General features: G+C 54.6%; 8 protein-coding genes across 8 annotated transcripts; 5 read left to right on the plus strand and 3 right to left on the minus strand.

Moving 5' to 3' along the window:
- Positions 1-1129: 1129 nt before the first annotated feature.
- On the plus strand, positions 1130-3097 carry Triagg1_5865 (uncharacterized protein; the record flags this gene model as incomplete). Its single annotated transcript, XM_062900425.1, has 1 exon — positions 1130-3097. One exon carries the CDS (start codon positions 1130-1132, stop codon positions 3095-3097), a length of 1968 nt encoding a protein of 655 aa, XP_062755066.1.
- A 600-nt stretch (positions 3098-3697) lies between these two features.
- Positions 3698-7293, minus strand: Triagg1_5866 (uncharacterized protein; the record flags this gene model as incomplete). The annotated part of the gene is made up of 3 exons (XM_062900426.1): positions 3698-4105; positions 4170-7077; positions 7154-7293. 3 exons carry the CDS (start codon positions 7291-7293, stop codon positions 3698-3700), a joined length of 3456 nt encoding a protein of 1151 aa, XP_062755067.1.
- A 2197-nt stretch (positions 7294-9490) lies between these two features.
- Positions 9491-12905, plus strand: Triagg1_5867 (uncharacterized protein; the record flags this gene model as incomplete). The annotated part of the gene is made up of 3 exons (XM_062900427.1): positions 9491-12106; positions 12174-12659; positions 12723-12905. 3 exons carry the CDS (start codon positions 9491-9493, stop codon positions 12903-12905), a joined length of 3285 nt encoding a protein of 1094 aa, XP_062755068.1.
- Positions 12906-13702: 797 nt separating this feature from the next.
- Positions 13703-15558, minus strand: Triagg1_5868 (uncharacterized protein; the record flags this gene model as incomplete). Its single annotated transcript, XM_062900429.1, has 2 exons — positions 13703-15083; positions 15140-15558. The coding sequence occupies 2 exons, from the start codon at positions 15556-15558 to the stop codon at positions 13703-13705; spliced, it is 1800 nt and encodes a 599-aa protein (XP_062755069.1).
- A 2843-nt stretch (positions 15559-18401) lies between these two features.
- Positions 18402-19127, plus strand: Triagg1_5869 (uncharacterized protein; the record flags this gene model as incomplete). Its single annotated transcript, XM_062900430.1, has 1 exon — positions 18402-19127. The coding sequence occupies one exon, from the start codon at positions 18402-18404 to the stop codon at positions 19125-19127; it is 726 nt and encodes a 241-aa protein (XP_062755070.1).
- Positions 19128-19671: 544 nt separating this feature from the next.
- Triagg1_5870 (uncharacterized protein) lies at positions 19672-21054 on the minus strand (the record flags this gene model as incomplete). The annotated part of the gene is made up of 2 exons (XM_062900431.1): positions 19672-20714; positions 20793-21054. The coding sequence occupies 2 exons, from the start codon at positions 21052-21054 to the stop codon at positions 19672-19674; spliced, it is 1305 nt and encodes a 434-aa protein (XP_062755071.1).
- A 513-nt stretch (positions 21055-21567) lies between these two features.
- Positions 21568-22846, plus strand: Triagg1_5871 (CAZyme family GH18; the record flags this gene model as incomplete). The annotated part of the gene is made up of 3 exons (XM_062900432.1): positions 21568-21659; positions 21722-22039; positions 22090-22846. 3 exons carry the CDS (start codon positions 21568-21570, stop codon positions 22844-22846), a joined length of 1167 nt encoding a protein of 388 aa, XP_062755072.1.
- A 1367-nt stretch (positions 22847-24213) lies between these two features.
- On the plus strand, positions 24214-25479 carry Triagg1_5872 (uncharacterized protein; the record flags this gene model as incomplete). Its single annotated transcript, XM_062900433.1, has 1 exon — positions 24214-25479. The coding sequence occupies one exon, from the start codon at positions 24214-24216 to the stop codon at positions 25477-25479; it is 1266 nt and encodes a 421-aa protein (XP_062755073.1).
- Between the last annotated feature and the right edge of the window lie 101 nt (positions 25480-25580).

Below are 25580 nucleotides of genomic sequence, written 5' to 3' on the forward strand. Positions count from 1 at the left end.
ATCAATCAACCTTACGTGGACGAATACACGTACACAATCAATCTCAATCCAGGTCCATGTTCCAAAGCTCACCAAGATAAGGCCCCGGTAAAAGCAGGGCAGGGCTGGAGTGGGAACAAACAAGCACTACAAGGGGGGCTCCAGCGGTCAACGATATAGCGCCCTGCAGCCCCTAACGAGGGGGGGTCGGGATGCCCTGAACGCCCAATCAGCAGCGCGCCGGCCCCCCCAAAGGAGCTCGAAAAGCCCAAGGCCGAGGGTCCGTTCCCGAGCTGGTCTTACGTACAACGAGTGGCGATCTGACAAGATTTGACTGCTGGCAGACGTCAAACAAGTGCTCAGGTGACGACGGTGTTTGTGTCGCGGTAATCGTCGGCCTTTTGACGTACACAACAAGCCATCCATTGCCCTTGTCCGGCCCATTGGACTGCTACATGTACCTACTAGACAGATAGGTACGAGCACTATCCGAACGGTTGGTACCTCCTCCAGCTAAACTCATCGTGCATGTACCTACACTCTGCATAATCTCTTCCTCTTCCTCCTCTCTTTATTTATTCCTCCCTCACCTCCTCCTTCCCCCCTCAATTTCTTCTTCTTCTTCCATTCTGCCCATCTCGTGTCTCGCATCCCGGATTGGCATCTTCATTCTGCTCCCTCCAACTAAAGTCCGAGCAGCACCACCGCCACCAACACACAAACTTCTCGGTCCGGCCCGTCGCAAACTTGATCGCCAACGTTGCTCACCCACGCAAAACTTCTCTTCATCATCTATCAGTTCAATCTATCCGACCAGACGCCATTTGCTTACCTCGCCCGAACCTCGTCCGAGTAAGCAGCCTCCTGTCATCCCTCTGCTCTGCTCTGCCCTGCTCGCATCTGCACCCAGAACGCCAACGTCAGCAGTAGTAGCAGCAGCAGCACCTTGAAAGCCATCAATTGTCACTGCTACTCGCCTTGCCGCTTCCGCTTCCCCCGTTGTCTCGTCCGTCTACCTCCCTCCTGCTCTTCGGCTCTACATTAGCAAACAACAAAGAACCCAGATTGTCTCGCTGTGATGCGTCTGTCTGCTGCCCAATCGACATAACCAAAATCTACCCCAATCACCCCCTTTCATCACCGCGCCGCCATGGCCTCTAGAACCCCGACATGCTTTGCGCGGCGGCTGCATCAAGCTGCTCGACCCCGGAATCTTCTCTCACGGCAAACTTCGCCCAAGATCCAGAGCCGTGCCTTCACAAGGCCAACAGCTGCCAGACACAGCCCCGAGGCAATCAAGGCCAAGACACCCGCTCCCCAGCAAGTTTCTCCACGAGCTGCGGCTTTGCTGGCCAGCATTAGCCTCTTGTCATTTGGCTATGCCCTGTATCGGACACCGCCGGCTGCTTTTGATGCCGCCGCCTCTCTGCAATCTGAAGATGAGGGATACGGCCAAGCGGTCCTTCGCGATGACCGCGATCCGAATCTGCCCCGGTTTCGCATGTCCGAGATCCGCAAGCACGATGCCAAGTCATCGCATCCCTGGGTCACCCACGGCGACAAGGTCTACGACATCACCGAGTGGATTTCCGCTCACCCCGGTGGCCAGGTCATTCTACGAGCCGCCGGTGGCTCGATCGAGCCCTACTGGAACATCTTCACCATCCACAAGAACCAATACGTCTACGACATCCTCAACCAGTACCTCATTGGCTACGTTCACCAGGCTGATCTGGTCGACGGCAAGCCCGCCCAGGAGACAATCGAAGACCCCTTTGCCGACGACCCGATGAGACACCCGGATCTCATCACCCGGACACTCAAGCCTCGCAATGCCGAAACCCCTGAGCAGGCTCTCAGCGCCCAGTTCATTACCCCCAATGAGCTGTTCTACGTCCGCAACCACATGTGGGTGCCCAAGCTCACCGCGGATGAGGCCGAGGCCCACGTCCTGACCGTAGAGTTACCCGACGGCACCACCAAGGAGTACACCCTGCGCGATCTCAAGACCAAGTTTGCCGAGAAGAAAATCACGGCTGTGCTGCAGTGCTCTGGAAACCGTCGAAGCCACATGAGCCGAGGGTCTAACCGTGCAACCAACGGCTTGCAGTGGGAGGCCGGCGCAATTTCCAATGCCACGTGGGAGGGTGTTTTGCTGGCTGACATACTCGCTGATGCCGGCTTTGACGCTGCCACCGTGAGAAATGGCACCAGCGAGGCGCAGCATGTGCAGTTCTCTGGTATGGAGGCATACGGTTCATCTATTCCCATCAAAAAGGCCGTGGATCCCCAGGGCGACGTCTTGTTGGCGTATGGTATGAATGGCAAGCCTTTGCCAAGAGATCACGGCTACCCCTTACGATCAATCGTGCCCGGACACGTCGCCGCCCGCTCAGTCAAGTGGCTCAGCCATGTCACTCTCAGCGATGAGGAAAGCCCTAGCCAGTGGCAGCGAAAGGACTACAAGTGTTTCGGCCCCAATCAGACAAAGGTCGACTGGGAAAAAGCCCCGGCCATCCAGGAGTTGCCCGTCCAAAGTGCCATCACCGGTGTCAAACTGGGCGAGTGGACGGCGCAGAGCCAACCGGTGCCAAGCAGCCCAGATGGGCCTGCGAAAGAAGTTGCCCTCAACGGGTATGCCTATTCAGGCGGCGGACGATCAGTCATCCGCGTCGACGTCTCTCTTGACGATGGAAAGACCTGGTCGCAAGCCAATCTGTTACCGGACCAAGTGTCAAAGTTTGATGGCAAGGCCTGGAGCTGGAAGCGATGGACATTTAACGGCGCGGTGCCCTTGCAAGCGTTTAAAACTCCCGAAGACGGTCACGACACCGATGAGGAGGAGAACACCATTAGGAGAGGCACTGCGAGAAGGTCTGCCAACGAGAGCACCCAGAGCGCAAAAAGCAACAGGAGATGTACCACCGTTGCCATCAAGGCGACAGACGAGGTGTACAACACGCAGCCCGAGAGTCATGCCGCGACGTGGAACTTTCGCGGGAACCTCGCCACTGCCTGGCATCGCGTGCAAGTCTGCACCGACTGCTCTCCCAACGCCATTGTTTTGAACAAGAAGAATTCGGGCGACAAGAAGTCATCATCGCATGACAAGTCATGATAGGGGTGCATGGTATGCGGATACTATTAGAACTGGACTTTTTTCCTTCTTTTTTTTTTTTTTTTTTTTTCAAGTCTGGGAGCGTGTGTTCTCTTATGACAATTCGTGGAACGGCTTTAGCTTACATGGCATATTATTTCTTGGTAGAGAGACTGGACTGGAGTTGGATATCATTTTCTGTATATATACCCCTTGAATAGGCCAAGACTAATGGATTATTACTTGAATAACTATCGTCTGCATTAGGATTTGAATGGTGCATTATCCACGTCGATTACCAGAGGCTGATTACAATCAAAATTGCCTATAACGATACTCGAGAGACAGAGAGATGAGACACTCATCTGTATCAAAATCATAGTGTCTTATTTTTAGGAAAGAAAAATATGCTGTGGGAACTTGTTATTTTCTTTGTATATTTTTATATTTTTACAGCATTGCACGCCTCTCCTTGCCGTCCTTTAAAGAAAAGGGCTTGTTCCAAAGTAGGGCAGCCAAGCCATGTGCCTCCCGCTCTAATCCGTATACCGATACAAATCTGCACCAAAAGTCACAGCCATTCCACCCAGGAAACCCATCGCCTCTACCTTGTATCATCCCTTACTCCTCCTCGTCCTCTCCGTCGGAAAAGTACTCAAACGCGTTGGGCACGGTGGCCTCTTCGTCTCCCTCGCCATCCTCGTCCACCGCCGTCAGCACTCCGGCGGCTGCGGCTGCGCCCGAGCCAATGTCGGCGCCTCCGGGAGTCTGAGGGTCTACGAGGCCAAAGGGAGATCGTCCCTGGCTGCGCAACAGCTGCTCCATGACGGGGTTGACGCCAGAGAGACCCCTGCCGGAATCGGAGATGCCTTCGAGGATGGAGGGGCCTCCCGCAGAGCGACCGGCTCTACCAAGTGTCTGTCCAGCCACGGGGGCACGCTCCGTGGTCACCTTCTTCAACTTTTCCTCCAAAAGTGTCTTGGCTTCATCAGGCTGAGTGTCGTCGAGGAGAAGAGGGCCGCCAGTTGGCTGAAGGGGAAAAAAACAAGTTAGCGTATGTTAAACTATTAGCAATCGGATGGGAGGAGCTTACCTTCTTGACTGGCTTGTATCGGCCGGTGGGGAAGCTGATGTACTTGAGCTGGCCAGGCAGAACTCTGCTCATATTCTCCAACTCGTATCCGACCTTTTCCTTCTCGGGCTTCTTCTTGGAGTCGGTAGAAGCCGATTCCTTGTCGTCAGACTCCTTCTTGTCTTTGCCCTCCTCCTTGACCTTGTCATCATCCACTTCCATCTTGTCTCCGCCCTTTACGGGAGCACTGTCGATGTCCATGCTTTCATGACGCTGAGCCCGCTCCTTCTTCTGAGCTCTTCTCTTGGCCTGAGCTGTGGTCGACAGGATAGCCGTGGCAATGAGAGCCGGGCCCTCCTCGGTCTTGATCTCTTGCTCGGGGGGATAGTCGAAGAGGCTCTGGCGGGTGGCGCAGTGGAACTTGAAGTCTGGCATCTCCAGGTCGTGGTCCAGGCCGATGATGGAAGTGGGTGAGAAGCTCAGAGACAGGAAGTGGGTAAAGGGGAACCAGTACCAGTATTGGGTGAAGACTGCCATACCGACGATGCCCGCCATGTTGAGGTTGCCGGTCTGGGTTTGCAGACCAATGGTGCAGTTGCGGCCGCCGGCATCAATGATGCCCAGAGCAAGGGCGGCACCAAACTTGGTCATGGCGTCCTCGTGGCGGTCGCCAACCACCTTCTTGAGCGTCTTTCGAATGGAAGCCACCTTGGGGTTCATGACCTCGTTTTGCTGGACCATGATCATGGCCAGGGAAATGAGGGCGCCCTGTCGAACAAAGTCGGTGGGGTCCTTCATCATGGGCTCGAGGAGATCAATAGCCTCGTCGAGGCCAGTGCCGGCACAAGAAATACCCAGTGCCATGGCGGAACCATATCGGACGTGAGGGTTGTAGGACTCGGACAGCAGCTCGACCATGCGGGGGACGCTGCCGGGCTTGCGGAAGAGGATGAAACCCAAACTCATGACGGCAATTCGGCGAACGTCGTCGTTGACATCGCTCACGGCAGTGTGAAGCAGCTTGCGGATAGCCTTGTTGCTGCCCGTGCCGCAGTAGGCCAAGGCAACGGTCATGATGCCACCATATCGCAGAGTGGGATCCGGGTCATTGAGCAGGCCCTCAATCAACACGTCAGCGCCTTCCTGGCGACCATACATGATGAGCGCCATGCCGATGGCGACACCGCGGACAATCTTCTCGTGGGTTGTCTCGTGGGCATACGTGATCATGTCCTCGAGAGCCTTGACGTTTCCAGTGCCAAGCATGATGAGACCCATGGCCAATCCAACCGCCTCACCATTGAGGGCAGAATCTTGGAAAAGGACCTCCTTGAGCTTCTCAAAGATTTCGCTGTCGCCGGTGCCCATACCGGCAATACCCAAGCCCAGAGCGCCACCGTGCTGAACAACCTCCTCTTCAGCCTGGCCAAATTGCATCTTGAGGTACTCCAAAGCACCGGCACCGTGGTTAGCATGAATGAGGCCATAGGCGTACAGGGCACCTCCCTGGCTAAAGATGGAGCCATTGCTTAGGCCACCTTGCTTGGGCAGATATGGCTCAAGAAGCTTTCGTGACTGAGACAGGTTGCCACGGTGGATGACGCCGAGCGCAGCGGTGGCGGTGAACTTGGACCAGTTGACTGCCTTTCCGAGCCACTCGAGGTTGTCCCGGAAGAACTTGTCGTTTGTCGTGCCCTGGTTCATGAAGGCGTTGCAAAATGTGACGGCAGTGTGGAAGATGGAGTTGCGGCCCTCCAGGCTGTCTCGGACCTTGTTGAGGATGCTCAGGTCGGTGTGGTTGTTGCGGTAGAGGAATTCGAGGTTGAGGCGGATAGTCTTGGAGCCGTCGAGGATGGATCGGATGTTACGGTAGACCTTGGCCACGTCTTCCGGGAGCTCATCCTCGGGCGCAGCCTGCTGGTTCTCTAGCAGCGACTCGCTCTCCTCGGCCTTGTCGCCGCTCTCGGCTTCTTCCTTCTTTGGCGGCTCTCCTGAAGGGAGCGAAGACAGGACCTTGCCCAGGAATTCTTGGGTGCCATTATCATACAAATCAAAGGCGATCTGGTATGCGTTGGCAATAGCGGTACGATCGCCCTTGTCAACGAGACTGCGCAGCATGCGGGATGCCTCCTCGTCGGTGTTGAGGTAGACGACACATCTCGCGATGGCAAAGTAGTCGGGGTTCGGGATCTCGCTTAGAAGGTCGAGAATCAACCGCAGAATTTCAGTGCGGAATGCCCTCTCTTGGACAATGTCCATGCAGATGCCCAGGATGTATTCCATCAGCTCCTCGGCGGGCCCTGGCTGCCCCTCTACTCCCTTTACCTTGGAAAGCTTCTCATCCTCGCTGGCACGCTTGATGACTCTCCTGAGGATGTCGAGATTCTTGGCCTCAACCGCGATACCGACCACTTGCCTGTACCGGCCTTGCTTCAAGCAGCTCTCAAAAAGACGATCAATGATCCTCTGCAGAGAGGCTTCGGCTGCGTTGTTGGGCAGCTGGGTGATGGAGCCCGAGCGACCTTGCTTTGTAACAGGCTGGAAAGTGGCATCCAGTATGGTATTGTCGATGGAGGCGCGGGAAAGTAGCGACTTGGGTGGCAGGGTGGTGTGAGAGAAGGGAGTCGTGGGAGACATGACGGCGCCTTCGGCCGAGCTGGCAAATGTTGTGGACAGCTCAGGCAGGTCGGAGGGCTTGGCGGCCTTGGGAACGGCATGCTTGGCCGAGGTGGCGGCAATGTACTGGTCCACGCATTTGGAGATGATGGTCTCCTCGAACTCGCCGGGGGCGTCGATCTTGAACAGGTCCCCCGCAGCCAGGGCAAAGACCATGCTGTCATTGTAGGCCTGCAGATGGTAGTAGACCTTGGCAAGCACAAGGGCAGCCAGTTGGCGTTCGGAGAAGGACTCGTCCTCGTAGAGGGCCTCGCTACAATCACACACAGTGTCAGCCGGGGACGATGGATGCTGCCGTCGAGATCAGCGCAGGAACAAACACAACATACATCTGGCTCAAGCTGCCGGCGACCTCGGTCCAGACGGTGTCGATGTCGTCGTTGAGCGTCTGCAGGGCAAAGACTCGGAGCTCGGGCTCCTCATCGGCCAGGAAGGCGAGCACGCCTGTTGCCGACACCAAGCCAGGCATGTTGGGAGCTTTTCAAGAGCTGGATCGAGGGGCGAGTTCGGCGTGGAAGGGAAGAGAATGCGAGGAATGCGATGGCGATTAGAGGGCAGCAGAAGGCCAAGTGTGCATGCCCAGACAAACAATTAGATGCAGAGAAGAGGAACGAAACGGAGGAGCTTCGGCAGAGCTGCGCAGAGCAATGCAGAGCTGGTGGTTTGGGGTGGTGAATAAGCAGCTGGTTGACGGATGATGCTTTGCTTTGCTTAGGTGCTCATATGTCCATGTCCACGTCAGGCACAGCTCTGCCTGCCGCCTTGTACCGTACCGTAACTCGGGGTGGGGTCAGGGAGCGGCAGCTGATTTGGCGACAAAATAAACAAGACATGCAGCGAATTGAGTGTCTCAGCTGTTATCTACTAGGTACCTACGTGATGCAGCATGTACTACAGGAAAAGGACTTGATGGTTAGTATAAAAAGAAATAAATGTATGTATGGTTAGGTAGCTAAAGTGAGTATCAAAACTGGAAACCATTGGTATTCTACAAACAGCTTCGGTGGTTCTTTGAGTTTCTGTCACTTGTAATACAAGATTCTAGGAGGTAGAATACAGCACGTGCAGGTGTACCTGCTCTATTCTGTCACTTGGGTCGTGCTCCGCATGGGTCGCTTATGTAAAGCGCTCCGCCAGTAATAAGCTCCCAGACAATGGTGTCCATTGGCTTAGTCCTCTTTGTAGCAATACCGCCACGTGACATGAAGCAGTTCCCTCTGGTCAGGCTGCAAAAACCGAAAGCGCAAGAGGAAAAAGGCAAATCAGGCTACCAAGGGCTAGGCCGCAAGCAGACTAGCGGCGTCGAGGTTTTTCATGCAATTTGAGACAGAAGGCTGAGCCAGCCAGTCGCCAGAGGGCTGGGCATGCAGGAGACGGGCTAGCGCAAAGCACAAGGCTAGCAATGGCGCAACTCGACTCAACACACACGGGACGATAAGCAAGCAGGTCGGGGTTACTGTACGAAGCTGCGTGTGTTGCATGTACTTGGTAGGTACAGAGTACAGAGCAAACAATATAATATACATGACAGGTACTAGGTAATACACAGAGGGATGGAGGGAGACGAAGATAGGTACCTAGGTAGTACTAAGGTAATAAAGAGAGGACGCTGGATGAATGAATGAGAGTAGGTACTGTAATAAAGCACCCGACAAGGTACGAGTGCAAGCAAAGACGCGTGCGGCTGATGCAACGTCGGGGTACCTGTGCTCTGCTCTGCTCTGCTCCACCCTGCTGCCGCTCCAGTCTCAATGGGTTCGGGCAGCCAGCAGGCCTTTTCAGGTCTCGGATGCATGGCAAATCAGTAGACGGGCCATGATGCAAGGAGGGACAAGGAGAGCTGCAAGAGACAGACAGACCGGGAAGGGAAAAAAACCATTAAAAGGGCCCGTCGAGACCCGGTCTGGGCCGCCGGGTTGCGAGTTGCGAATTGCATCCATCCATCCCATTTGATTGCATGTGCGTGCCTCTGCTTCTGCTGGTGACTCAAGCAATCAATCAATTCAAACTCGAGTGAGACTAACCAACTGCTCTACTTAACTAAACAGCCCAGCGCTCAACGCCACTGGCCATCGTCTCTGGATAGCGCTTGCTTGCGCCTGTAGGCCCCGAGCCTACTTTAGAGGGCCATCACGGAAGAAAAAAAAAAGTGTCCTAGGCGCATTTGATCCATCCAGATACCATCCCTGCGCGAACCGTCCGTGATACCTCAATCCACCACCCCATACCTTAGCCATAGCGGCCGCAACTGCCGAGTCCCTCGTCGACGCGCATCTGCCCATTGCATTGTTCCGTCGCTGTCGTTGTCGCTGTCGCTGTCGCTGTCATCGTCCAGACCAACAGCCGCTCGTTGCGCGCTTGGCCTTGTCTTGCCTTGTCCTTGTTCACCCCCCCACCAAGGACGCATCGCGACGCCTCAGCCTCTTCAGCCTCGAACCCTCGTCATCCGTGCAAGCTCGAGAAATGTCCGTTTGCGACTCGGACGGCCCTGCATCCTTTGCGCCCTCGACAGCCATCTAAAAAAATCCCCGGCGCCGACGAATCCTTGCCGTCGCTCCTCCAGGCGCACGAGAGCGCGGCTCTGGATGCTGGACAATTGAGCCCACCGTCCGATCCATCGTCTCGCGCAAAAAGACACACGACCGTGTGACAGCGGCCCAGCAGCCATGGATCTCCGGTCGGTTCTTAACAACACGTCCGACAGCAATGGCGACCGCGCTCCCCCAAGGCCACCGCCGGCCGCTCCTCAGCAACCGCAGCAGCAGCAGCAACAGCCTCGTCATGCTCCCAGCCCGGCCCAGTACACGCCGGGCGAGTATTCGCAGCAGCAGCAGCAGCAGCCGCCGCCTCAAGCATCGCCGGCAGAGCAGCCTGCGATGCACGACTATCCGCACCCTCACCAGCAGCAACAGCCGCCTCACCCACATCGACATGCTTACCCTCAGCCTCAACCTCACCATTATCCCCCGCCACAGCAGCAGCATCAACAGCAGCTCCAGCAACAGCAGTTGTTGCACCAACAACACCAGCAGGCACAGCAGGCACATCAGCAGCAGGTACAACAGCAGCAGCAGCAGCAGCGTCCTTCCAACGCCTATCCTGCGACGTCGCCCTTCCAGGCCCCGGGCCACTATCAATCCCAATCCCGATCTGCGCCAGTGCCTGCGCCGCCGCCGCTCCAACCGCCGAGTCAATACCATGACCCTCGCTCGCCCGTCAGCTCGAGGTCAAACTCTGGCCCCGTGATAGCGTCACCCTACCGGCCGTCACCGACCTCGTCCACGACGCCTGGAGGCAGTGCGGGCTATCCATTCCCTACGCAGCAGCCGCCGGACATGGTCAGCCCAATCCAGCGGCAGTATCCGAGCCAATACCAGGACCCAAGACGAGACAGCTATGCGCAGCAGAGCCCACAACTGGCCACGTACCAGCAGCAGCAGCAAATGCGTCAGTACATGCAGCAACAGCAACAACAGCAACCGTCGCCGCAGCAATTGCAGCAGCAGCATCATCATCAACAGCAGCAGCAGCAGCAACACGCCGGGCCTCCTCAACCACAACCACAACCACAACCGTCGCCTGTCAGGACGAGCAGCGTGTCCTCGCTCCAGTACCTCCAGCACTCACCGACAGCGACTCAGCAGCACTATGGGCCCTACGCACAGGGCAGCCCAGTCCCTGCAGCGCAGCCTCCACTTGCGGATTACAGCCGCCACCCTTCCAATTCGCAACCGCCAACCCCTTTGGGCCCTCCTGGCAGTGCTAGCGGCGTGCGGCAGCCCTCGACAGCTTTTCAACCGCCAAGCCCGTACCAGCAGCGCATGTCTGTGTCTTCGCTGACGGGCGCTCCAGCTCCGGCACATGCACATGCACACTCACATTCGCTCTCCCACCCGCCGTTGCAGCCCCAGCCCCAGCCACAGGCACAATTGCAATCGCAATCGCAGTCGCAGTCGCCGTCGCAGTTGCAATCTCAGTCTCGGTCTCAATCTCTGTCTCAGTCTCCGGCACAGACACAGACACAGACACAGACACAGACACAGACACAGACACAGACGCGGCATCAGCAGCATCAGCCCCAGCCCCAGCCTCAGCCCCAGCCCCAGCCCCAGGGACAGGCACAGGCACCGGCACAGGCACAGGTTCCGGCTCCGCTGAGCTCCCGGCCGCCGCAGCCTCAGGCACAACAACAACCTCAACCGCAACAACCACATTCACTCGCTCAATCACAGGCACAGGCTCCTCGTCCACCTTCCGCGCCGACTGAGGCTCCGGCCAAGACCCCGACCCAGACCCCGACCCAGATCCCGGCGCAGGCACAGGCTCCGCCTCCGCCTCAGCTTCAGGCACAAACTCAGCCGTCGCCAAAACCAGCGCCGCCGCCGCCTGCAACCCCTGCCCATCGCCTGTCCTCGCACTCCTCCCACGGCTCCTCGCCCGTCACAGATCCGACCCAGCGCCCACGGTCCCAACAAGGCCGAGAGCAGAGTCTGTCCGTCAGTCCCAAGACCAGGCTCGGCTCCATCCCTAGCAATCCCGACGCTACCCCGGCCTCAACGGACCGAGCCGCGAGATCTTCCCTCAGCGTCCACCCCATGGCCATCGATTCAGACCGAGCGGTGACGCCCGCAAAGCGCAAGCTGGAGGATCTCAACATGAGCCCTGGCGAATTGGAGTATAAGGAATCGAAGCCACCGCCCGGCGAGGTCAATGGCGGCTACGCAGAACGCATCAAAAAGTCGGCGTCTCCTATCCTGTCCAGGAAAAGGCGGGCAAGGCACTCTCAACCGCCAATCTGGGCCCTGAGCGTTCACACTCTGTGTAGGAAGCTGCCGTCCCACGCCAATTTTGTTCTCCAGAAGCGAATTCACTCCCACATCAACACGGCCCTCAATGGCAAGCACGAGCCCGCCGTCAAGGCAGAGCACCCTAGCCGCCAGCCTTCGCCCGAAGCAAGGAGGAATCAACAAGCCAGCGTCAGCCAGCAGCCAGCCAGTGCTGAACCCGACCCCCAGGACATATTGGGTCCGTGGGAAGCCAGCATCGCCGGCGTTAAGCCCATTGAGGAGCTGTCCAAGAACGTGGCCGATTTTCTCTTTGTCAACGTCGTTAGCAACCAGGACATACAAGAAATCACGAGCAGGGGAATTCAGTTTGAGATTGAAGCCAAGCTGGGCACGCTCATTGACAAGGATACAAACCAGCGCGTGGACCGATTTGTTGCTACTGAATGCATCCTTGACGACAACGGGCGGGTTGCATTCAGGAGTAGCATGACAGAGGTACGTCAACAATGCCCACTGTGGCTGCGGCCACTCTTGTCTCGTATGCTCAACTAACCTGACATAGGCACACCACAAATCATTCAACGACTTCCTCAACAACGTCGTCATACAGACAGACCCGCGGAACCCCAATGGCGGCGCCAAGCGAGTCCCGGTCATTTACAAGCACAGGCGGGAGATTGATCGCTTCTACGATCTGCCGCCAGAGATGCACGGCCACCTTCCCGGATGCGTTCGGGCCCGTCTTGGCTCGCGCAGTCGAAACGTTCGAGTACGAGTGACATATGACCAAAAGACGAACCAGATCCTCAACAAGATCATCAAGGCGCGTGTGGCAGACATTGATCTGCACATGCCCATGGCGCCGATGGACTGCCGCATAAGCATCAACCTTGAGATGAACTGGGACGGATCCGTCGAGGAGCTGGAGCAGCTGTCGGCGAATAAGTCGGATCGACAACCTGATCGCAACAAGGATCGCTTGAGTTACAAGCAAGGTCACTACCAAATTGATCTCACACAGGTTACTTACGCCGTCAATGGTCCGGGGGTATGTTTTGTTCAATCCTCTCATGTCACCCTTGTCTCCCAGCAAGCTAACGCAGGTTTGCAGAACACGCAACGTATGGATAAGGAACACGAGCTCGAAATCGAGTTGAATCATCTAGCGCTCCTCGACCAAGGACGAAGAGCCATGAGCGGCGCCCCCCACCGGTACCAAGAGTTGGTGGAGGGCTTCGTGGACAATGTACGACTGTTGGCACGGAAAGCCAAAGAGTTTGCTCCTAGACCATGAAAAGCAATTACTTTTAATTTTACAACCCGAAGTGAGAACCGGGGGATATCACTTTATCTCCTTTTCTCCCCGAAATTCTCGACTAATAGCACATCATCAGACCTTTTTTGCGTTTGGACAAAAATAAGGGGGGGGCGTATTTCGCGATACGTGGTTTGGCTACCTTTTTTTTCTCTTCATTTTTTTTTTCTTTGAGAGACATTTTTCGTCTCTATTCATTTTCAGACGGTGCCTTACGGTGGACGTTTGGGACTTTTTTTTTTGCACTATTAGGTAGATTACTGATATTTTCTGGATCATCGGGATTATGCGGGACATGAAAATGAAGGGAGGAGAAGGAAACGAACGAAAGACAAAGGGAGCGCGGCGCATTTTTTATTTTATTTTTTGATAAGAAACTTGAGGGTTCTTCTTTATTCATTTTGTTTTTTGGAAGAAGTGGGCTGCGAAGACGACGACTACGGGGAAGTGGGAGGTTCAAAACGCCCTTTTTTAGGGGAGAGTGTGGGTGAGGAGGATTTAGCTGAAGTCGGAGAAAAACAAAGACATACCCAGGCAGTTTGATCAGATGAGCATGGCGGTGTTTAAGGCTATCTTGGTTTCTACTTTTTTACTTTGAAAGCATTCTTGGTTTCCCTCGGGATATTATAACAAGTAGTATTTATGAGTTGGGGTATCTGTAATACATGATATGGAAATACTAATCCACCACATTCGGGCTAGCTTTCCTCTGTTTTGATTCTTTGATGTCTTTCTTTTTTTTTGAACTTTTTTCATATCAGGCCATTTGCTTTAGATTAGGCCTGCTTCTCTCCTCTTGTTGTGTTTGAGCCGCCCTCTCCTATATCCCGAATCTCATCGCTGTCATTGTTCTGCTCATACCTCTTCACGGGAAACGAGCTAACGTTGCGAACCGCGTCCACATCGTCATCGCCATCCGCACTGATATCATCCTCCATCTCCTCCTCAATCAACAAGTTCAAAATCATGCTCACTGCCGCCGTGACGGCGAACCCAGTCTCCATAACGAGAACAATAGCATCGAGGAAGCCGCTGAGTGACTTGTTGTCTCCATGGTACGTAAAGACGGTGCTAAAGTAATTGGGCACCAGGGTCGCTCCGTAGCCGAGAGCCAGGCCGGCAGTGAGGATGAAACGGTTGCGGCGCGTAAATGGCACGCCGCGCGAGATGATGGCGATACCAGAGACGGCAACGGAGCAGAAGAGAAAGGTGGTCATGCCGCCGAGGACCGCGGACGGGATGGAGACGAGAGCGGCGGCGAACTTGGCAAAGATGCCCATGACGAGGAGGAAGAAGCAACAGGCATATCCGGCCTTGCGGTTGGCGCAGCGAGTAAGCGCAATGACACCGTTGTTCTGGGCAAAGGTGCTCATCGGCGTTAATGTCATGAGGGCTGAGAGACAACCGTTGAGGCCGTCAGCCAACACCCCGCCTTGAATACGGGACTCGTAGATCATGCCTTCGACCTCAAGATGGGATACATCACAGGTGGCGGTGATGTCTCCGATGGACTCGGTAAGGCAGACGATGAAAACGGCAAGTACTGGCAGCACCAGCGGCCCATAGACAGACAATGGGAACGTATGTACCCAGATGAAGGAGGCGACGGGGGCAGAGTCGATGCCGGATCGATCGAAATAGCCACAGGCAGCGGCAATGATACACCCCACTAGTAGGCCGATAATAACAGACGTCGACTTCATAATGGGAGATCCGAAGCGCTCGCACAAGATGATTGTGACGAAGACGCTGAAACCCAGACCGAGGAACTCGGCCGAGCCCCAAGGTAGAGCATGTGGTGCGCCGGGGCTGGGACACAGAGCTGCTGTTGTACAGCCACTTCCTCCCATCCAGTCCTGGAAGCCGCTTTTTATGAGGTTGATGCCGATGAGCATGACTGTCGGACCTGTAACGATGGGGGGAAACATTCGGAGCAGGATACGCGGTGGGATGAAGGACAGTAGCATCTCGAGCAAGGCGCAGACCGCACAGGTTCCCAGCAGAGCACCGTATCCACGAGGACAGCTCAGGGGATTGCCAGCGGCGTCTGAGGGACAGAATCCGTTGGCATACATTTGAGTAAGCGCTCCTTGGGCAACGGGGATGATGCTGAAGCTGATACCCACGACAGATATAAGTCCAGTTCCGAGATAGTAGCTATAACATTGGTTCAGTACGCCATGGGGCGGTATACATGATCTTTTACAACTTACGGAGTCTTGTAGATGCGGAACCTCGTGATTTGAATGCTCGACAAGATTCCGGATACAATCAGCGCCGTGGAAACCAGATACTGTTGCTGTTCAGTCGACAAGTTGGCTCCGCCCGGACCCGACAGAATCAACGGCGGCGTGATGATGCCAGCCAACATGGCCAGCGCATGCTGTAGCCCTAGTAGCAGACCCAAGAACACGGGCATGCGATCATTGAGGCCAAAGAACGGACTCTTTCCAGACCCTGAGCCCTTGGGCATGAATGGGAGGTTAGGGCGGAACAGGACGCCATAGTTGTAGTCACCGAGAAGGCCATCGCGGGTTGTAAAGGCTCGACGGAGGGACCGAAGGCGACGGCTAAGAGACCACCGGGGAGCGGTTTCGGGGGTGATGGTCGTAGGTCCGGTGCCTTCATCCATGTTGACGAGATGGATGTAGGCAGATTGTTTTTCAAGGCAGCGATCAGGTCAAAGGGTTGAAACCTGGCGGTTGGTGGTGGCAAACCTGCTGAAGCCTACGTTGATGCTGGATCAGGACTTTATGCTGTCATAGGCGAGAAACTCGAGATAGATGAAGCTGACGGGTTCCCGATTCCTTCCAGCAAAATAACCCGTATTGCAAAAAGACGAGATGGAGGAAGAGTAATAGGAATAGGACCGTAACACAGACAGCGGATGCGATTGTTGATTACACCTCCTTACCAATCGCACCACAAGGGCAACTGGTGATATATAAATTTTTTGCTTCCTTAAATCTTTCCACTTTTTCAGATACGATAAGCAAAGGGCGTAGTAATACAATCAATAACTATTTTTTTGCCAGCGGCTGGCCGACGGTGTGGATGGACCAGGTTGATGGCCCCGGCTTTTGCTTATCTTTTCCGAATTGTGAGTGGTTGAATGGATATGGCTGCGTGGAATAATGCCGATGTCAATAGCCAGTGTTCGGACCAACGAAGATGTATTTGCGGAATTGCGTTGGGACTAGCAAATTATTGGCCGGCATGAATCGAGGAGAGCTGATGTCGACAGAGTGATTCGCATCATGCCCAGCCAATTGTTGATGGAGGCTTGCCAAAGATATACGCATTCAGTTAAGGGGTATGACGGCTGGATCAGCGTATCATGCGGAGTATCCGCATTGATGATGGCGGCTATATCGGAGCCTCTCTTCTCATGCTTGTGTCCCATCTCGTCGATCAGGGAAGCACCATCAGATGGCTGCAACGGTGTTTGTCTGCAGGATCATTTCCATCAGTCATGATACCACCTTTTTCGACACCGGCGGTGCAGCATCGCATTCCGGACGACCGACGGCCCTAGCAGTGAATTCCCCGGACAAGGCGGCCAGCGGACGCTGCTCTTGTGGGGGAAGCAACGGATACTATCCAGAATGAAGAGCCTTGCCTTGTTCCGGCATCTCTGCGGGGGCCTGATTGCGGGAGACATGGGGGTTCAGCTCCATCGCTGCTGATTGTGACTGTCCGCGATAAGAGATCAGTTGTTCATGATCGTTATCTATCTCAGGTCAGCTACTGCAGGGCTTCTCCAGACTTAGCGCATTGCTAGGGGGATTATCCCGTCTGTCGATGCTTGAGATGGTTCTAGATAGGGGTTCTCCGTGTGCTGGCAGCTGACAGGCACTCGGTGAGCTCCGATGTAGTCGCTCAAATGAAAAGGCGCTCTCCGGGTTTTTGATCTTGTCTTTGGTGTTGTCGACACGCCATGCGGCTGATGGAAAAGGGCGCGATGCTGCTGGTGATGGGCAATGATTTCTAACGTAGTCGCGGCAGGTCTGCGTTCCGGGTTATCCGTCTAATAGGACTGATAAGACTTTCAGCTTGGATGAGAAGGGAGGAAATGGAAGAAGATTGATGTAAAGTCAAGATTGGCAAACGTGAGTAGATAGTAGGTGGTGAGTATCTTGTAAGACGGCAGAAGGATCCATGGGAGTCGTGCCTTCCCTTGGGGAGCATATACCCATAATGCGGCTTACCCTAGAACTTATGAAGCCTCAGGCGGGCACCTATGAATGTTTGCTTCACGGCGACCGTCCAAGCAGACGAAAATTGGGCGCCTAGGTAGCCAATCTAAAAATATCAGTATTTTTAATTATAAAACTTACACATATACCAGGTAATGCATCGTGGGTTACCATTCAATACATTGCTACATCTTTTGATATGCGACGGCAACGGGGCTTTGGCTCAATACCAATACATCCTAGTTTGGCTCCCGTGTTAGTGATGACACATGTAAATAGAGGCCGCGGTTTGCGATTTCAGTACCTCGAACAAGCATCTCTGACCAAGAACACCAGCAGTAGGGCTACACGCATGTTTGTCTTGGTCATGTTAATACTGCGTCATATTAAAACTGCCTGGACAGCCATTGGACTGCCTTGCTGATATGCAAGGGATGCGTGCGACGAAGCTGGACGGCAATTTCCTACAGCCAGCTCCTTTTCGTCCTGTTTCTTGATTTACTTTGCCGTCTAGTCGACTATGCCTAGTAGATCCCGATTTATACGCCTCTTCTGGGTAATATCTAAGCTATCCTACAATATGATGACAATGACATGAAACAATCCCCCAACCAAAAAAAAAAAACAAAAAAACAGAACAAGCACCTACCAATGAATCATCTCGCAAGTAAACAACTTGTTGAATGACATCTACCAGCTCCATGATATATAATTACACACTCCCAAACTCAGGCTTCCTTGCTCCAATTATATCCTCCTCACCAATAAGCTACACACATAGCAACCTAGAACATTCAAACCCCATAAAACAGCAAATAAAACCATAGCCTTCCCCAACCCGAGCAAATCGCCACTCCCGCTCAATCTCGCCCCCCCCCTTCAAGCATCACAAATCTCATTGGCGCCTCCAAAAGCCGGAACACAAACTCCGGAGTCGATCATGGTCCCCTTTCGGCTACCGGCCCGGATTTCTGGATTTTTCTTCTTCTTCCCCTTCCTTTCGCCGTTGCCGTTGCCTTTTTTTCCAAGTCAAAGGGGTCTTTGTCTAACAGTGCGCCACACACGCAAACATGGGAAAAGTTATGGGGATTTCTGGAATTCCCATCATCTCGCCACTCTATGATGGAGTGGCGGAAAGTGGGAAAAATTGCCAAAAATGAATAAAAAGATCGTCCCATAGAGCGCAACAGCATTTCTTGGTTCCAACGAATTGTGTGTTGTGCTATAGTAGTTTTCTTGAACAAAATCGCAACCAGAAAAACAAAAAGAAAACAAAGTCATGCCATCTCCTCCCCGTTCCAAGTCGGGCAGCAGTATTCACAAAGCACCTCGTTCGCCATCCTCTCGCTCGCACCGCCATTCTTCCCTCGTCGCCAAGCTCGAGTCCGTGTCGCCGCGAGTCGTGCTCGGCCACGACGCCCTCGCCAGTCTCCCGACGGAGCTCAACAAGCTGTGCCTCTCGTGCCCTCTCGTCATCTACAGCCCGTCGCGGCTCTCCCTCGCCAACCGCATCCGCGCGCTGCTGCCGAACCTGGACGCCTGTTTTATATCGCTGGATACACATCCCGGGCCGGCGATTCTGGCTGGGCGTGACGCTGTCATCAGCGTGGGGGGGCCTCGGGCTGTCGCGCTGGCGAGACGAATCGGCTTCAAGATGAGCATTCCGCACATCTGCGTGCCGACGATGCATAGCGGGGCGGCGGGCCATCTCCCACCGCCGTGGGGGCATCTGGGGGAAGACGGCGGCGATTCGAGGATATGCGAAGAGGGGGGCGATGGCGAGAAGAGTTTGCCGACGGTCATATTATATGATCAGAGGCTGACGGAGAGCCGTATAAGACGATTTTCTGCGCCGTCGGGAGTTTGCGATGACACGGAGACTGAAGTCGAGACTGATCTTGTTCTTGTCGGTCCGGATGTTGCGACAGGCGCGAATGCATCTGTATTGCGATCCGCGCAGAGCAGTACGGCTCAGTGGAGCTATATCAACTTGCCTGGAGTCTGAATAAGACCTGGCGTTGTCCTTCTTTTCATTTCAGCCCGCCGTCAACTTGGCAACGGCACATGTCTGGACCATCAGATGTTTGAACCCATCATCTTTAACCATGATCCCTTGAAGCGAGTGCCATCAAGACTGTATAGTCGCATCACAGCATCTGCGCATCCATAAACCCATAAGACGGCAGAGCGAAAAGCTCTCCGACAGACACATACTTCCCATCAGATCGAGCGGAAGTTGAGATGATGAAGAATATGAAACAAACAGGTATGATTTGAGAAATCGGCCTGGAGGTTTGGGGTATATTAACTCAATATAGGTAGTCAAATCAGATTGGGATGGAAAAGAGACGAATCAAGGAATGGATTCTGTTTCAACAATAACCCATTCGTCAAGCACACCTAGATATGCAATGCCATCACTATATAAATCATGTGAGCTCTGCTCGATTCTTCGAGTCTTAAAAGGTATCACAAACCAAGGCAGCACAGACCTTTCTCCCCCGAAACCCTTGCCCACCTCTAGGGCAGTAATATTACACACCTTCCGCTTAATCCAGACCATCAAAGCCCAAGATGCCGTGAGCGCCCATGGGGCCCAGCTTTTGCTGCTGCATCTCCTTTCGTCTCTTGGCCCGTTGCTTCATTTCTTCTACCCCATCATCACTGTCATCGTCGCTGTCGCTCTCAGCAGCGCGTTTGCCGTTTGGCTTTTCTTCATCATCATCCGAATCATCATCGTCGTCGGCCTCATCGTCCTCATCGTCCTCATCATCATCTTCCTCACTATTGCTGTTGCCGCCCTGGAGTGCTGACAACTCCTCCCAAATCTTGACTGTTCGACCGCCGGCGCTAATCAAACGGTTCTCCGAGTCGAATGCCAGAGAAACCACGCCCTCCATATCGTCGTGCCTCAGATTGAGGGTTGTGTTAACCTCTCTCCGCACAAGGTCGACAATTCTCAGACTACCATCGCCAACACCGCAAACCACCTTCTTGCCCGTTCCCAGCTCCTTGGGAACCATGACGACAGCGTCTATGCTTTCTCCTCCAGACTTTGCCGGATCCACAATGATGCGTTCTTGCTGGTCATCCCATGCTCCTTTGTCCCACATGGTCAACACGCCGGATCCAGATCCAACGACCATGACGCCGTTGTTTCTGTTCTTCTTGGGCCCCAAGCCAGGCACGAAGCAAGAGCTCAGAAGTTCGTCCTCTTGATCCTCACTTCGTACAAGCACTCCTCTTCGGACGTCTGTAACAGCTAGAGTGGTTCCACCAGTGCTGACCCACTGCTTGGGAAAGCCGCTGGTGCTTTCTTCCGACGGCGGGAGGGGCGTGATGGACGACACATAGTCGGAATGAGGATAGTGTGTTTGCGCAGGCTTTTTACCTAGAGCGCCGTCGCGCAGATCGATAATGTGTAGAGCGCCCGTATCCGTAGCAAGAAGAAGGCTCATCGGGTTGAGCACGTGTAGCAATGCTGGGCCATCGGGCCGCGAAGTATTGGTCGGGATGGCAAACTTTGAAATCACTTTGCCCGTGGCGGTATCGTAGTGCTTGATCAGCGCGTCCGTGCCGGCAGAGTACTGGTCTGAGAGATTGGCCTGTCAGTATTGGGAAGCTGTGTAGAGGCGAGAAAGGCGCCTCCAAAGATGAATTGGGCACATACATTGTCCGTCGTGGGAGTTGGCCAGGCAGCGACAGCTTCCCTTGTGCCTCTTGGTCCTCCAGACCGAGCTAATCGTCGATCGACCGTCGCTGAGCACGCTCGAGTCTCCATCAAGATCGTCGTCCGAGGAATTGCTAGACGGCAGCCGGAACGTTTCGACAAGGCCGTTGGACAGGCCAACAGTCAATAGAGGCTCTGTCGGGTGCAGCGCCGTGGTGAAAATGTCCGCATGAAGCGGGAGTGTGCAGGTGTTTTCGAACATGGCTCGACTGATGGCAGTCGCTTAGCTTCGGCGACCAAGGTAGGTGTGAATAATTGCCCAGAACGAAATTGATAAAACAGCTGTAGGAATTATATTGAGGGGGCTGTCATTATGCAGCAACCTTGGAGTCAAACAAGTAGAGTTGCAGAGTCAGAGCCGCACTTGGAGGTTCAGCTGATGCAATGCTTTCGAGAGACGAAGAGGAAAAAAAAGAAGCTTTAGATTAGATAGCCGTATCGATTGGAGTTGGTGCACCGTGCGCAGCACCGTGCGACTGTCAACTGCCACTCTATGTTTACAGAGAGAGTAGTGTCACCAACATTATAGAGCCCATCACTCGTCAACGAGGGAAAAAAGATACGCTTCATTTGGTGCTGTTCAGTCGTGGGACTAATGGGTTTCACCGTTCGAGTTTGATACGGAATTTGGCCCTTGACGCCGCTTTCATCTCAATCTCACAGCAGTCACCTTGTCAGGTTAACGGCATTTACAGCTCCGGCTATGCAGAAGCCAATGGTGTATGCCGCCTTGTGGCTGGTCATGGTGACCAGCTCCCTTGCACTGGGAGCTCACGAATCTATTCGAACCATCATGTATCTCACAGGGTGAGCTCTTTCTCTTTGGCCTGATGATTACTTTGTTTGATGAGTGGCTGACGCTTATCCAGGCAACATGTCGTCGTCCCCTCGGATGACTATCTTGTGGATTCCATTACTCATGTGATTTTGGCATTCATACGCTCAGATACCTTTAATGTGGACAAGACGCCGGCAGAATTCCCTTTGTTTACAACGGTGGATACAGTTCGACGGCAGTTCAAACCGGATACCAAAATCATGGTGGCAGTTGGAGGTTGGGGAGACTCCAAAGGGTTCGAAGAAGCTGCGCATGACGATTCGTCAAGGAAGCGGTGGGCCACTCAAGTCAAAGCCATGGTTGACCTTACAGGCGCCGACGGCGTCGATATTGACTGGGAATATCCGGGGTGAGTGGAGGCGAGAGTGTCAACGAATGGAATTGACCAACGATGTATAGTGGAAACCGTGACGACTACAAGCTTATTCCAAATTCACAACGTCAGTGGGAGATTGAAGCATTTGTTCTCCTCCTTGGGGAACTTCGTTCAGCCCTAGGGACAGGGAAACTGCTGTCAATTGCAGTGCCGGCCCTGGAACGTGATCTGATGGCCTTTACAAATCCAACTATCCCATCTATTTCGAAACACGTTGATTTCATTAGTGTGATGACTTACGATATGATGAACCGACGTGATGGTGTCGTCAAGCATCACAGCGGCGTGGCTGAGTCGTTGGAAGCAATGAAGCGTTATATAGACCGTGGTGCGCCTCGGAACAAGTTGAACTTTGGACTTGGCTACTATGTCAAGTGGTTCATGACGGAAGATTGCGACAATCAGCACCCGTTGGGGTGTCGCACCCAGTTACTGGAAGACCCAACCAATGGAGCCGACCTGGGTAGGACGGGTGCTTTCAGCTGGCACGACGAGGTTCCGTCAGAACTGGCAGATTCTTTCACCAAGGCCCAAACCCTGGGCGACTATGATGATGATGGAAGCTACGGGTATTGGGATGCTGAAGAGAAGAGGTGGTGGTCATACGATAGGCCGGAGACGATCAGGACCAAGGTGCCTCGGCTTGTCGGCGACCTGCAGCTTGGCGGAGTGTTTGCGTGGGGATTGGGCGAGGACGCTCCGCAGTTTAATCATCTGAGGGCGACTGTCGACAGCATCCGGGATTTGCGTGGAGATGATGATGGGAAAGACGAGCTATAGAGCCTATACGAGCGCTAGGAAGCTGTCTTGATGTCATTCACAGACCGGACCAAGTCTAGACGCACAACTTGGCGTTTCTGTTCCTGAATCCCCTTGGAGTTCTTCGCCACGTGCGTGTATCCGAGAGCATTGGGCTATGAGCTAGAAAATGTAACGCTCCGGCTAAATTCTGCATCACAACCATAAGATCCGCACGTGGTCCCGATATGTCCATGATATGTTGAAGACATACCGGGACGGATGCGATGGTGCTGACGGAGACAAGCTGGCACGGGCGAGACTAGGGCAAAAAGCCACCCCGGGCTAGCAATTAACCTTGCCGTTAAGAATAATCAGACTGGAGCTTAAAAAAAAGAAAAAAGGCTTCGGTATTGTTTCGGTACAAGTCAGCCAAGGTTGAGCCCCTGGCAGAACTGCAGAGCCGGAGACTATAGTACATGTTGGCTGGGCGAATCACGGCCGCAGGCCAGGACACGCCGCGATTTGTGGAGAGGAAGAATGGCAGAGGTTGTGGCCCTTGTTTGGTCGTCATTATCGAGTTCCTGGCCGATTGTGCTTCTGGGGCCCCCATTGGGGATCCATTACCATCTCCGCCTTTCTCCAGTGGGTGACATGATGAGAAACGAAAACACATGGACGCAATGCAACCGTAGGGGACCCCCTGGGACTGCTGCGGGTGTCTCGGGGTAGCAGCCAGTTGAGGCAACAGAGGGGGACAAGCATGTCGCGGGACAGCATGTGGTAGGTAAGAGGGCAGAAGAGAAGCAATATTCAATGCAGTGAATACAACCTCGATTAAGCGAGAATAGGAGCAGATAAATCCCAATTGGAAGAGGAGAGTGCACAGACTCAACCTCACACACCAGAAAATAGAACGCCAAATCTATCTGCAACATTGATCCCATTCAGGGAGAAAACAGCACCAACGCAACCACACGCCGTAAGCCTCAGGCACACTGGTTTCCTCGGGCTCCATACATACCGGGCTCCAAGCAGCCTGGCCCGGACGAGGCCCGAGACTTCTCATTCCATGGAATCCTCTCAATGGCACCTAGGCATGCGGTTTGATGGGCACGGAAAGACTCCAGAATTGGATCCTCCTTTTGGGGGCTCTTGGCTCCAGGGCCATTGTCGATGGCTGCATGTCACCCGTATCCGCCGGTGAGTGCAATGCAGACAGACGGACCGCCGGCCTGCTCCGGGGGGGAGTATAAAAACAATGTCAGAGCCCGCCGTTGTGGTGTCGTAGGAGGGGAGAGTTTCTGGTGGTTTCTGTCCGGCAGCAGCAGCTCGACCTTGTATCGTGTCTCACGCCTCTCTCTCTCTCTCTCTTGTTCTCTTGTTTGCTTGCTTGAACCAAGATCAAGATGCACTTGACGCCCTCCCTCGTCGCCGCCGTTGGCCTCGCCGCCATCGGCCAAGTCCAAGTCGCCGCCAAGCCGTATCCCCATGCCCATCCCGCTCAGGGCCTCAAGCCCATCAAGCAGATTGAGCTCGGCCCTCGACCGTACTACCTGGTCGACAGCATGGAGGACGGCCCCCTCAAGGCCAAGCTGGACTCGTGCAAGGAGCTCAAGATGAAGCCGTCGTCCTTCTCCATCGCCCACCGCGGCGGCGGGCCCTTGCAGTTCCCCGAGCACTCGCGCGAGTCCAACCTGGCGGGCGCTCGCATGGGCGCGGGCATCCTCGAGTGCGACGTCGCCTTCACCAAGGACCTGGAGCTGGTGTGCCGCCACAGCCAGTGCGATCTTCACACCACCACCAACATCGTCAACATCCCCGAGCTCAACGCAAAGTGCACCACGCCCTTCCAGCCCGCGGCAAACGGCAAGCCGGCCGCCGCCAAGTGCTGCACCAGCGACATCACCCTCGCCGAGTTCAAGTCGCTGTGCTCCAAGATGGACGCCTTCAACGCCGGCGCAGCCACGCCCGCCGAGTTCCTCGGCGGCACCCTCAGCTGGCGCACCGACCTCTACAACACCTGCGGCACCACGCTGTCCCTCAAGGAGCACATCGCCATGACAGAGGCCCTCGGCCTGCAGTTCACCCCCGAGCTCAAGACCCCCGAGGTGCCCATGCCCTTCCAGGGGCACTACACCCAGCAGCAGTACGCCCAGCAGTTCATCGACGCCTTCAAGCACGCCGGCATCCCCCCCAGCCGCGTCTGGCCCCAGAGCTTCCTCTACGACGACCTGCTCTACTGGCTCGAGCACGAGCCCAAGTTCGCCAAGCAGGCCATGTACCTCGACGAGATTGCCGACTTTTACGGCATGGACGCCGCCGTCGCCAACCTCACCCAGTACCACGCCGACGGCGTCAAGATTGTCTCTCCTCCCCTGCCTTACCTCGTCACCAGCAAGGACGGCAAGATTATGCCCAGCGAGTACGCCAAGAGGGCGAACAAATTGGGCCTCAAGATCATTACCTGGAGTTTGGAGCGCTCTGGGCCCATTGCTGGCGTGCACGCCAACGGCGACTACTACTACAACTCCATCCAGGATGTCGTCACGAGGGACGGCGATATTTACACTCTTGTTGATGTGCTTGCGAGGCAGGTTGGTGTTTTCGGCATGTTTTCTGATTGGAGTGCTACCGTGACTTACTACGCCAACTGCTTTGGGCTTGGACTGTAAAGGGGGTTGCTGCGAGGGAGGTAATTCTTTGTTTTGTCTGTATATGTAAATAATGCTGTGATGAATGGACAAAGGTGGAGAGATGTATACAACTTCAGAAT

This window comes from Trichoderma aggressivum, assembly GCF_033847375.1.
Source record: "Trichoderma aggressivum f. europaeum strain CBS 100526 chromosome Unknown scaffold_022, whole genome shotgun sequence".
NCBI lineage: Eukaryota > Fungi > Ascomycota > Sordariomycetes > Hypocreales > Hypocreaceae > Trichoderma > Trichoderma aggressivum.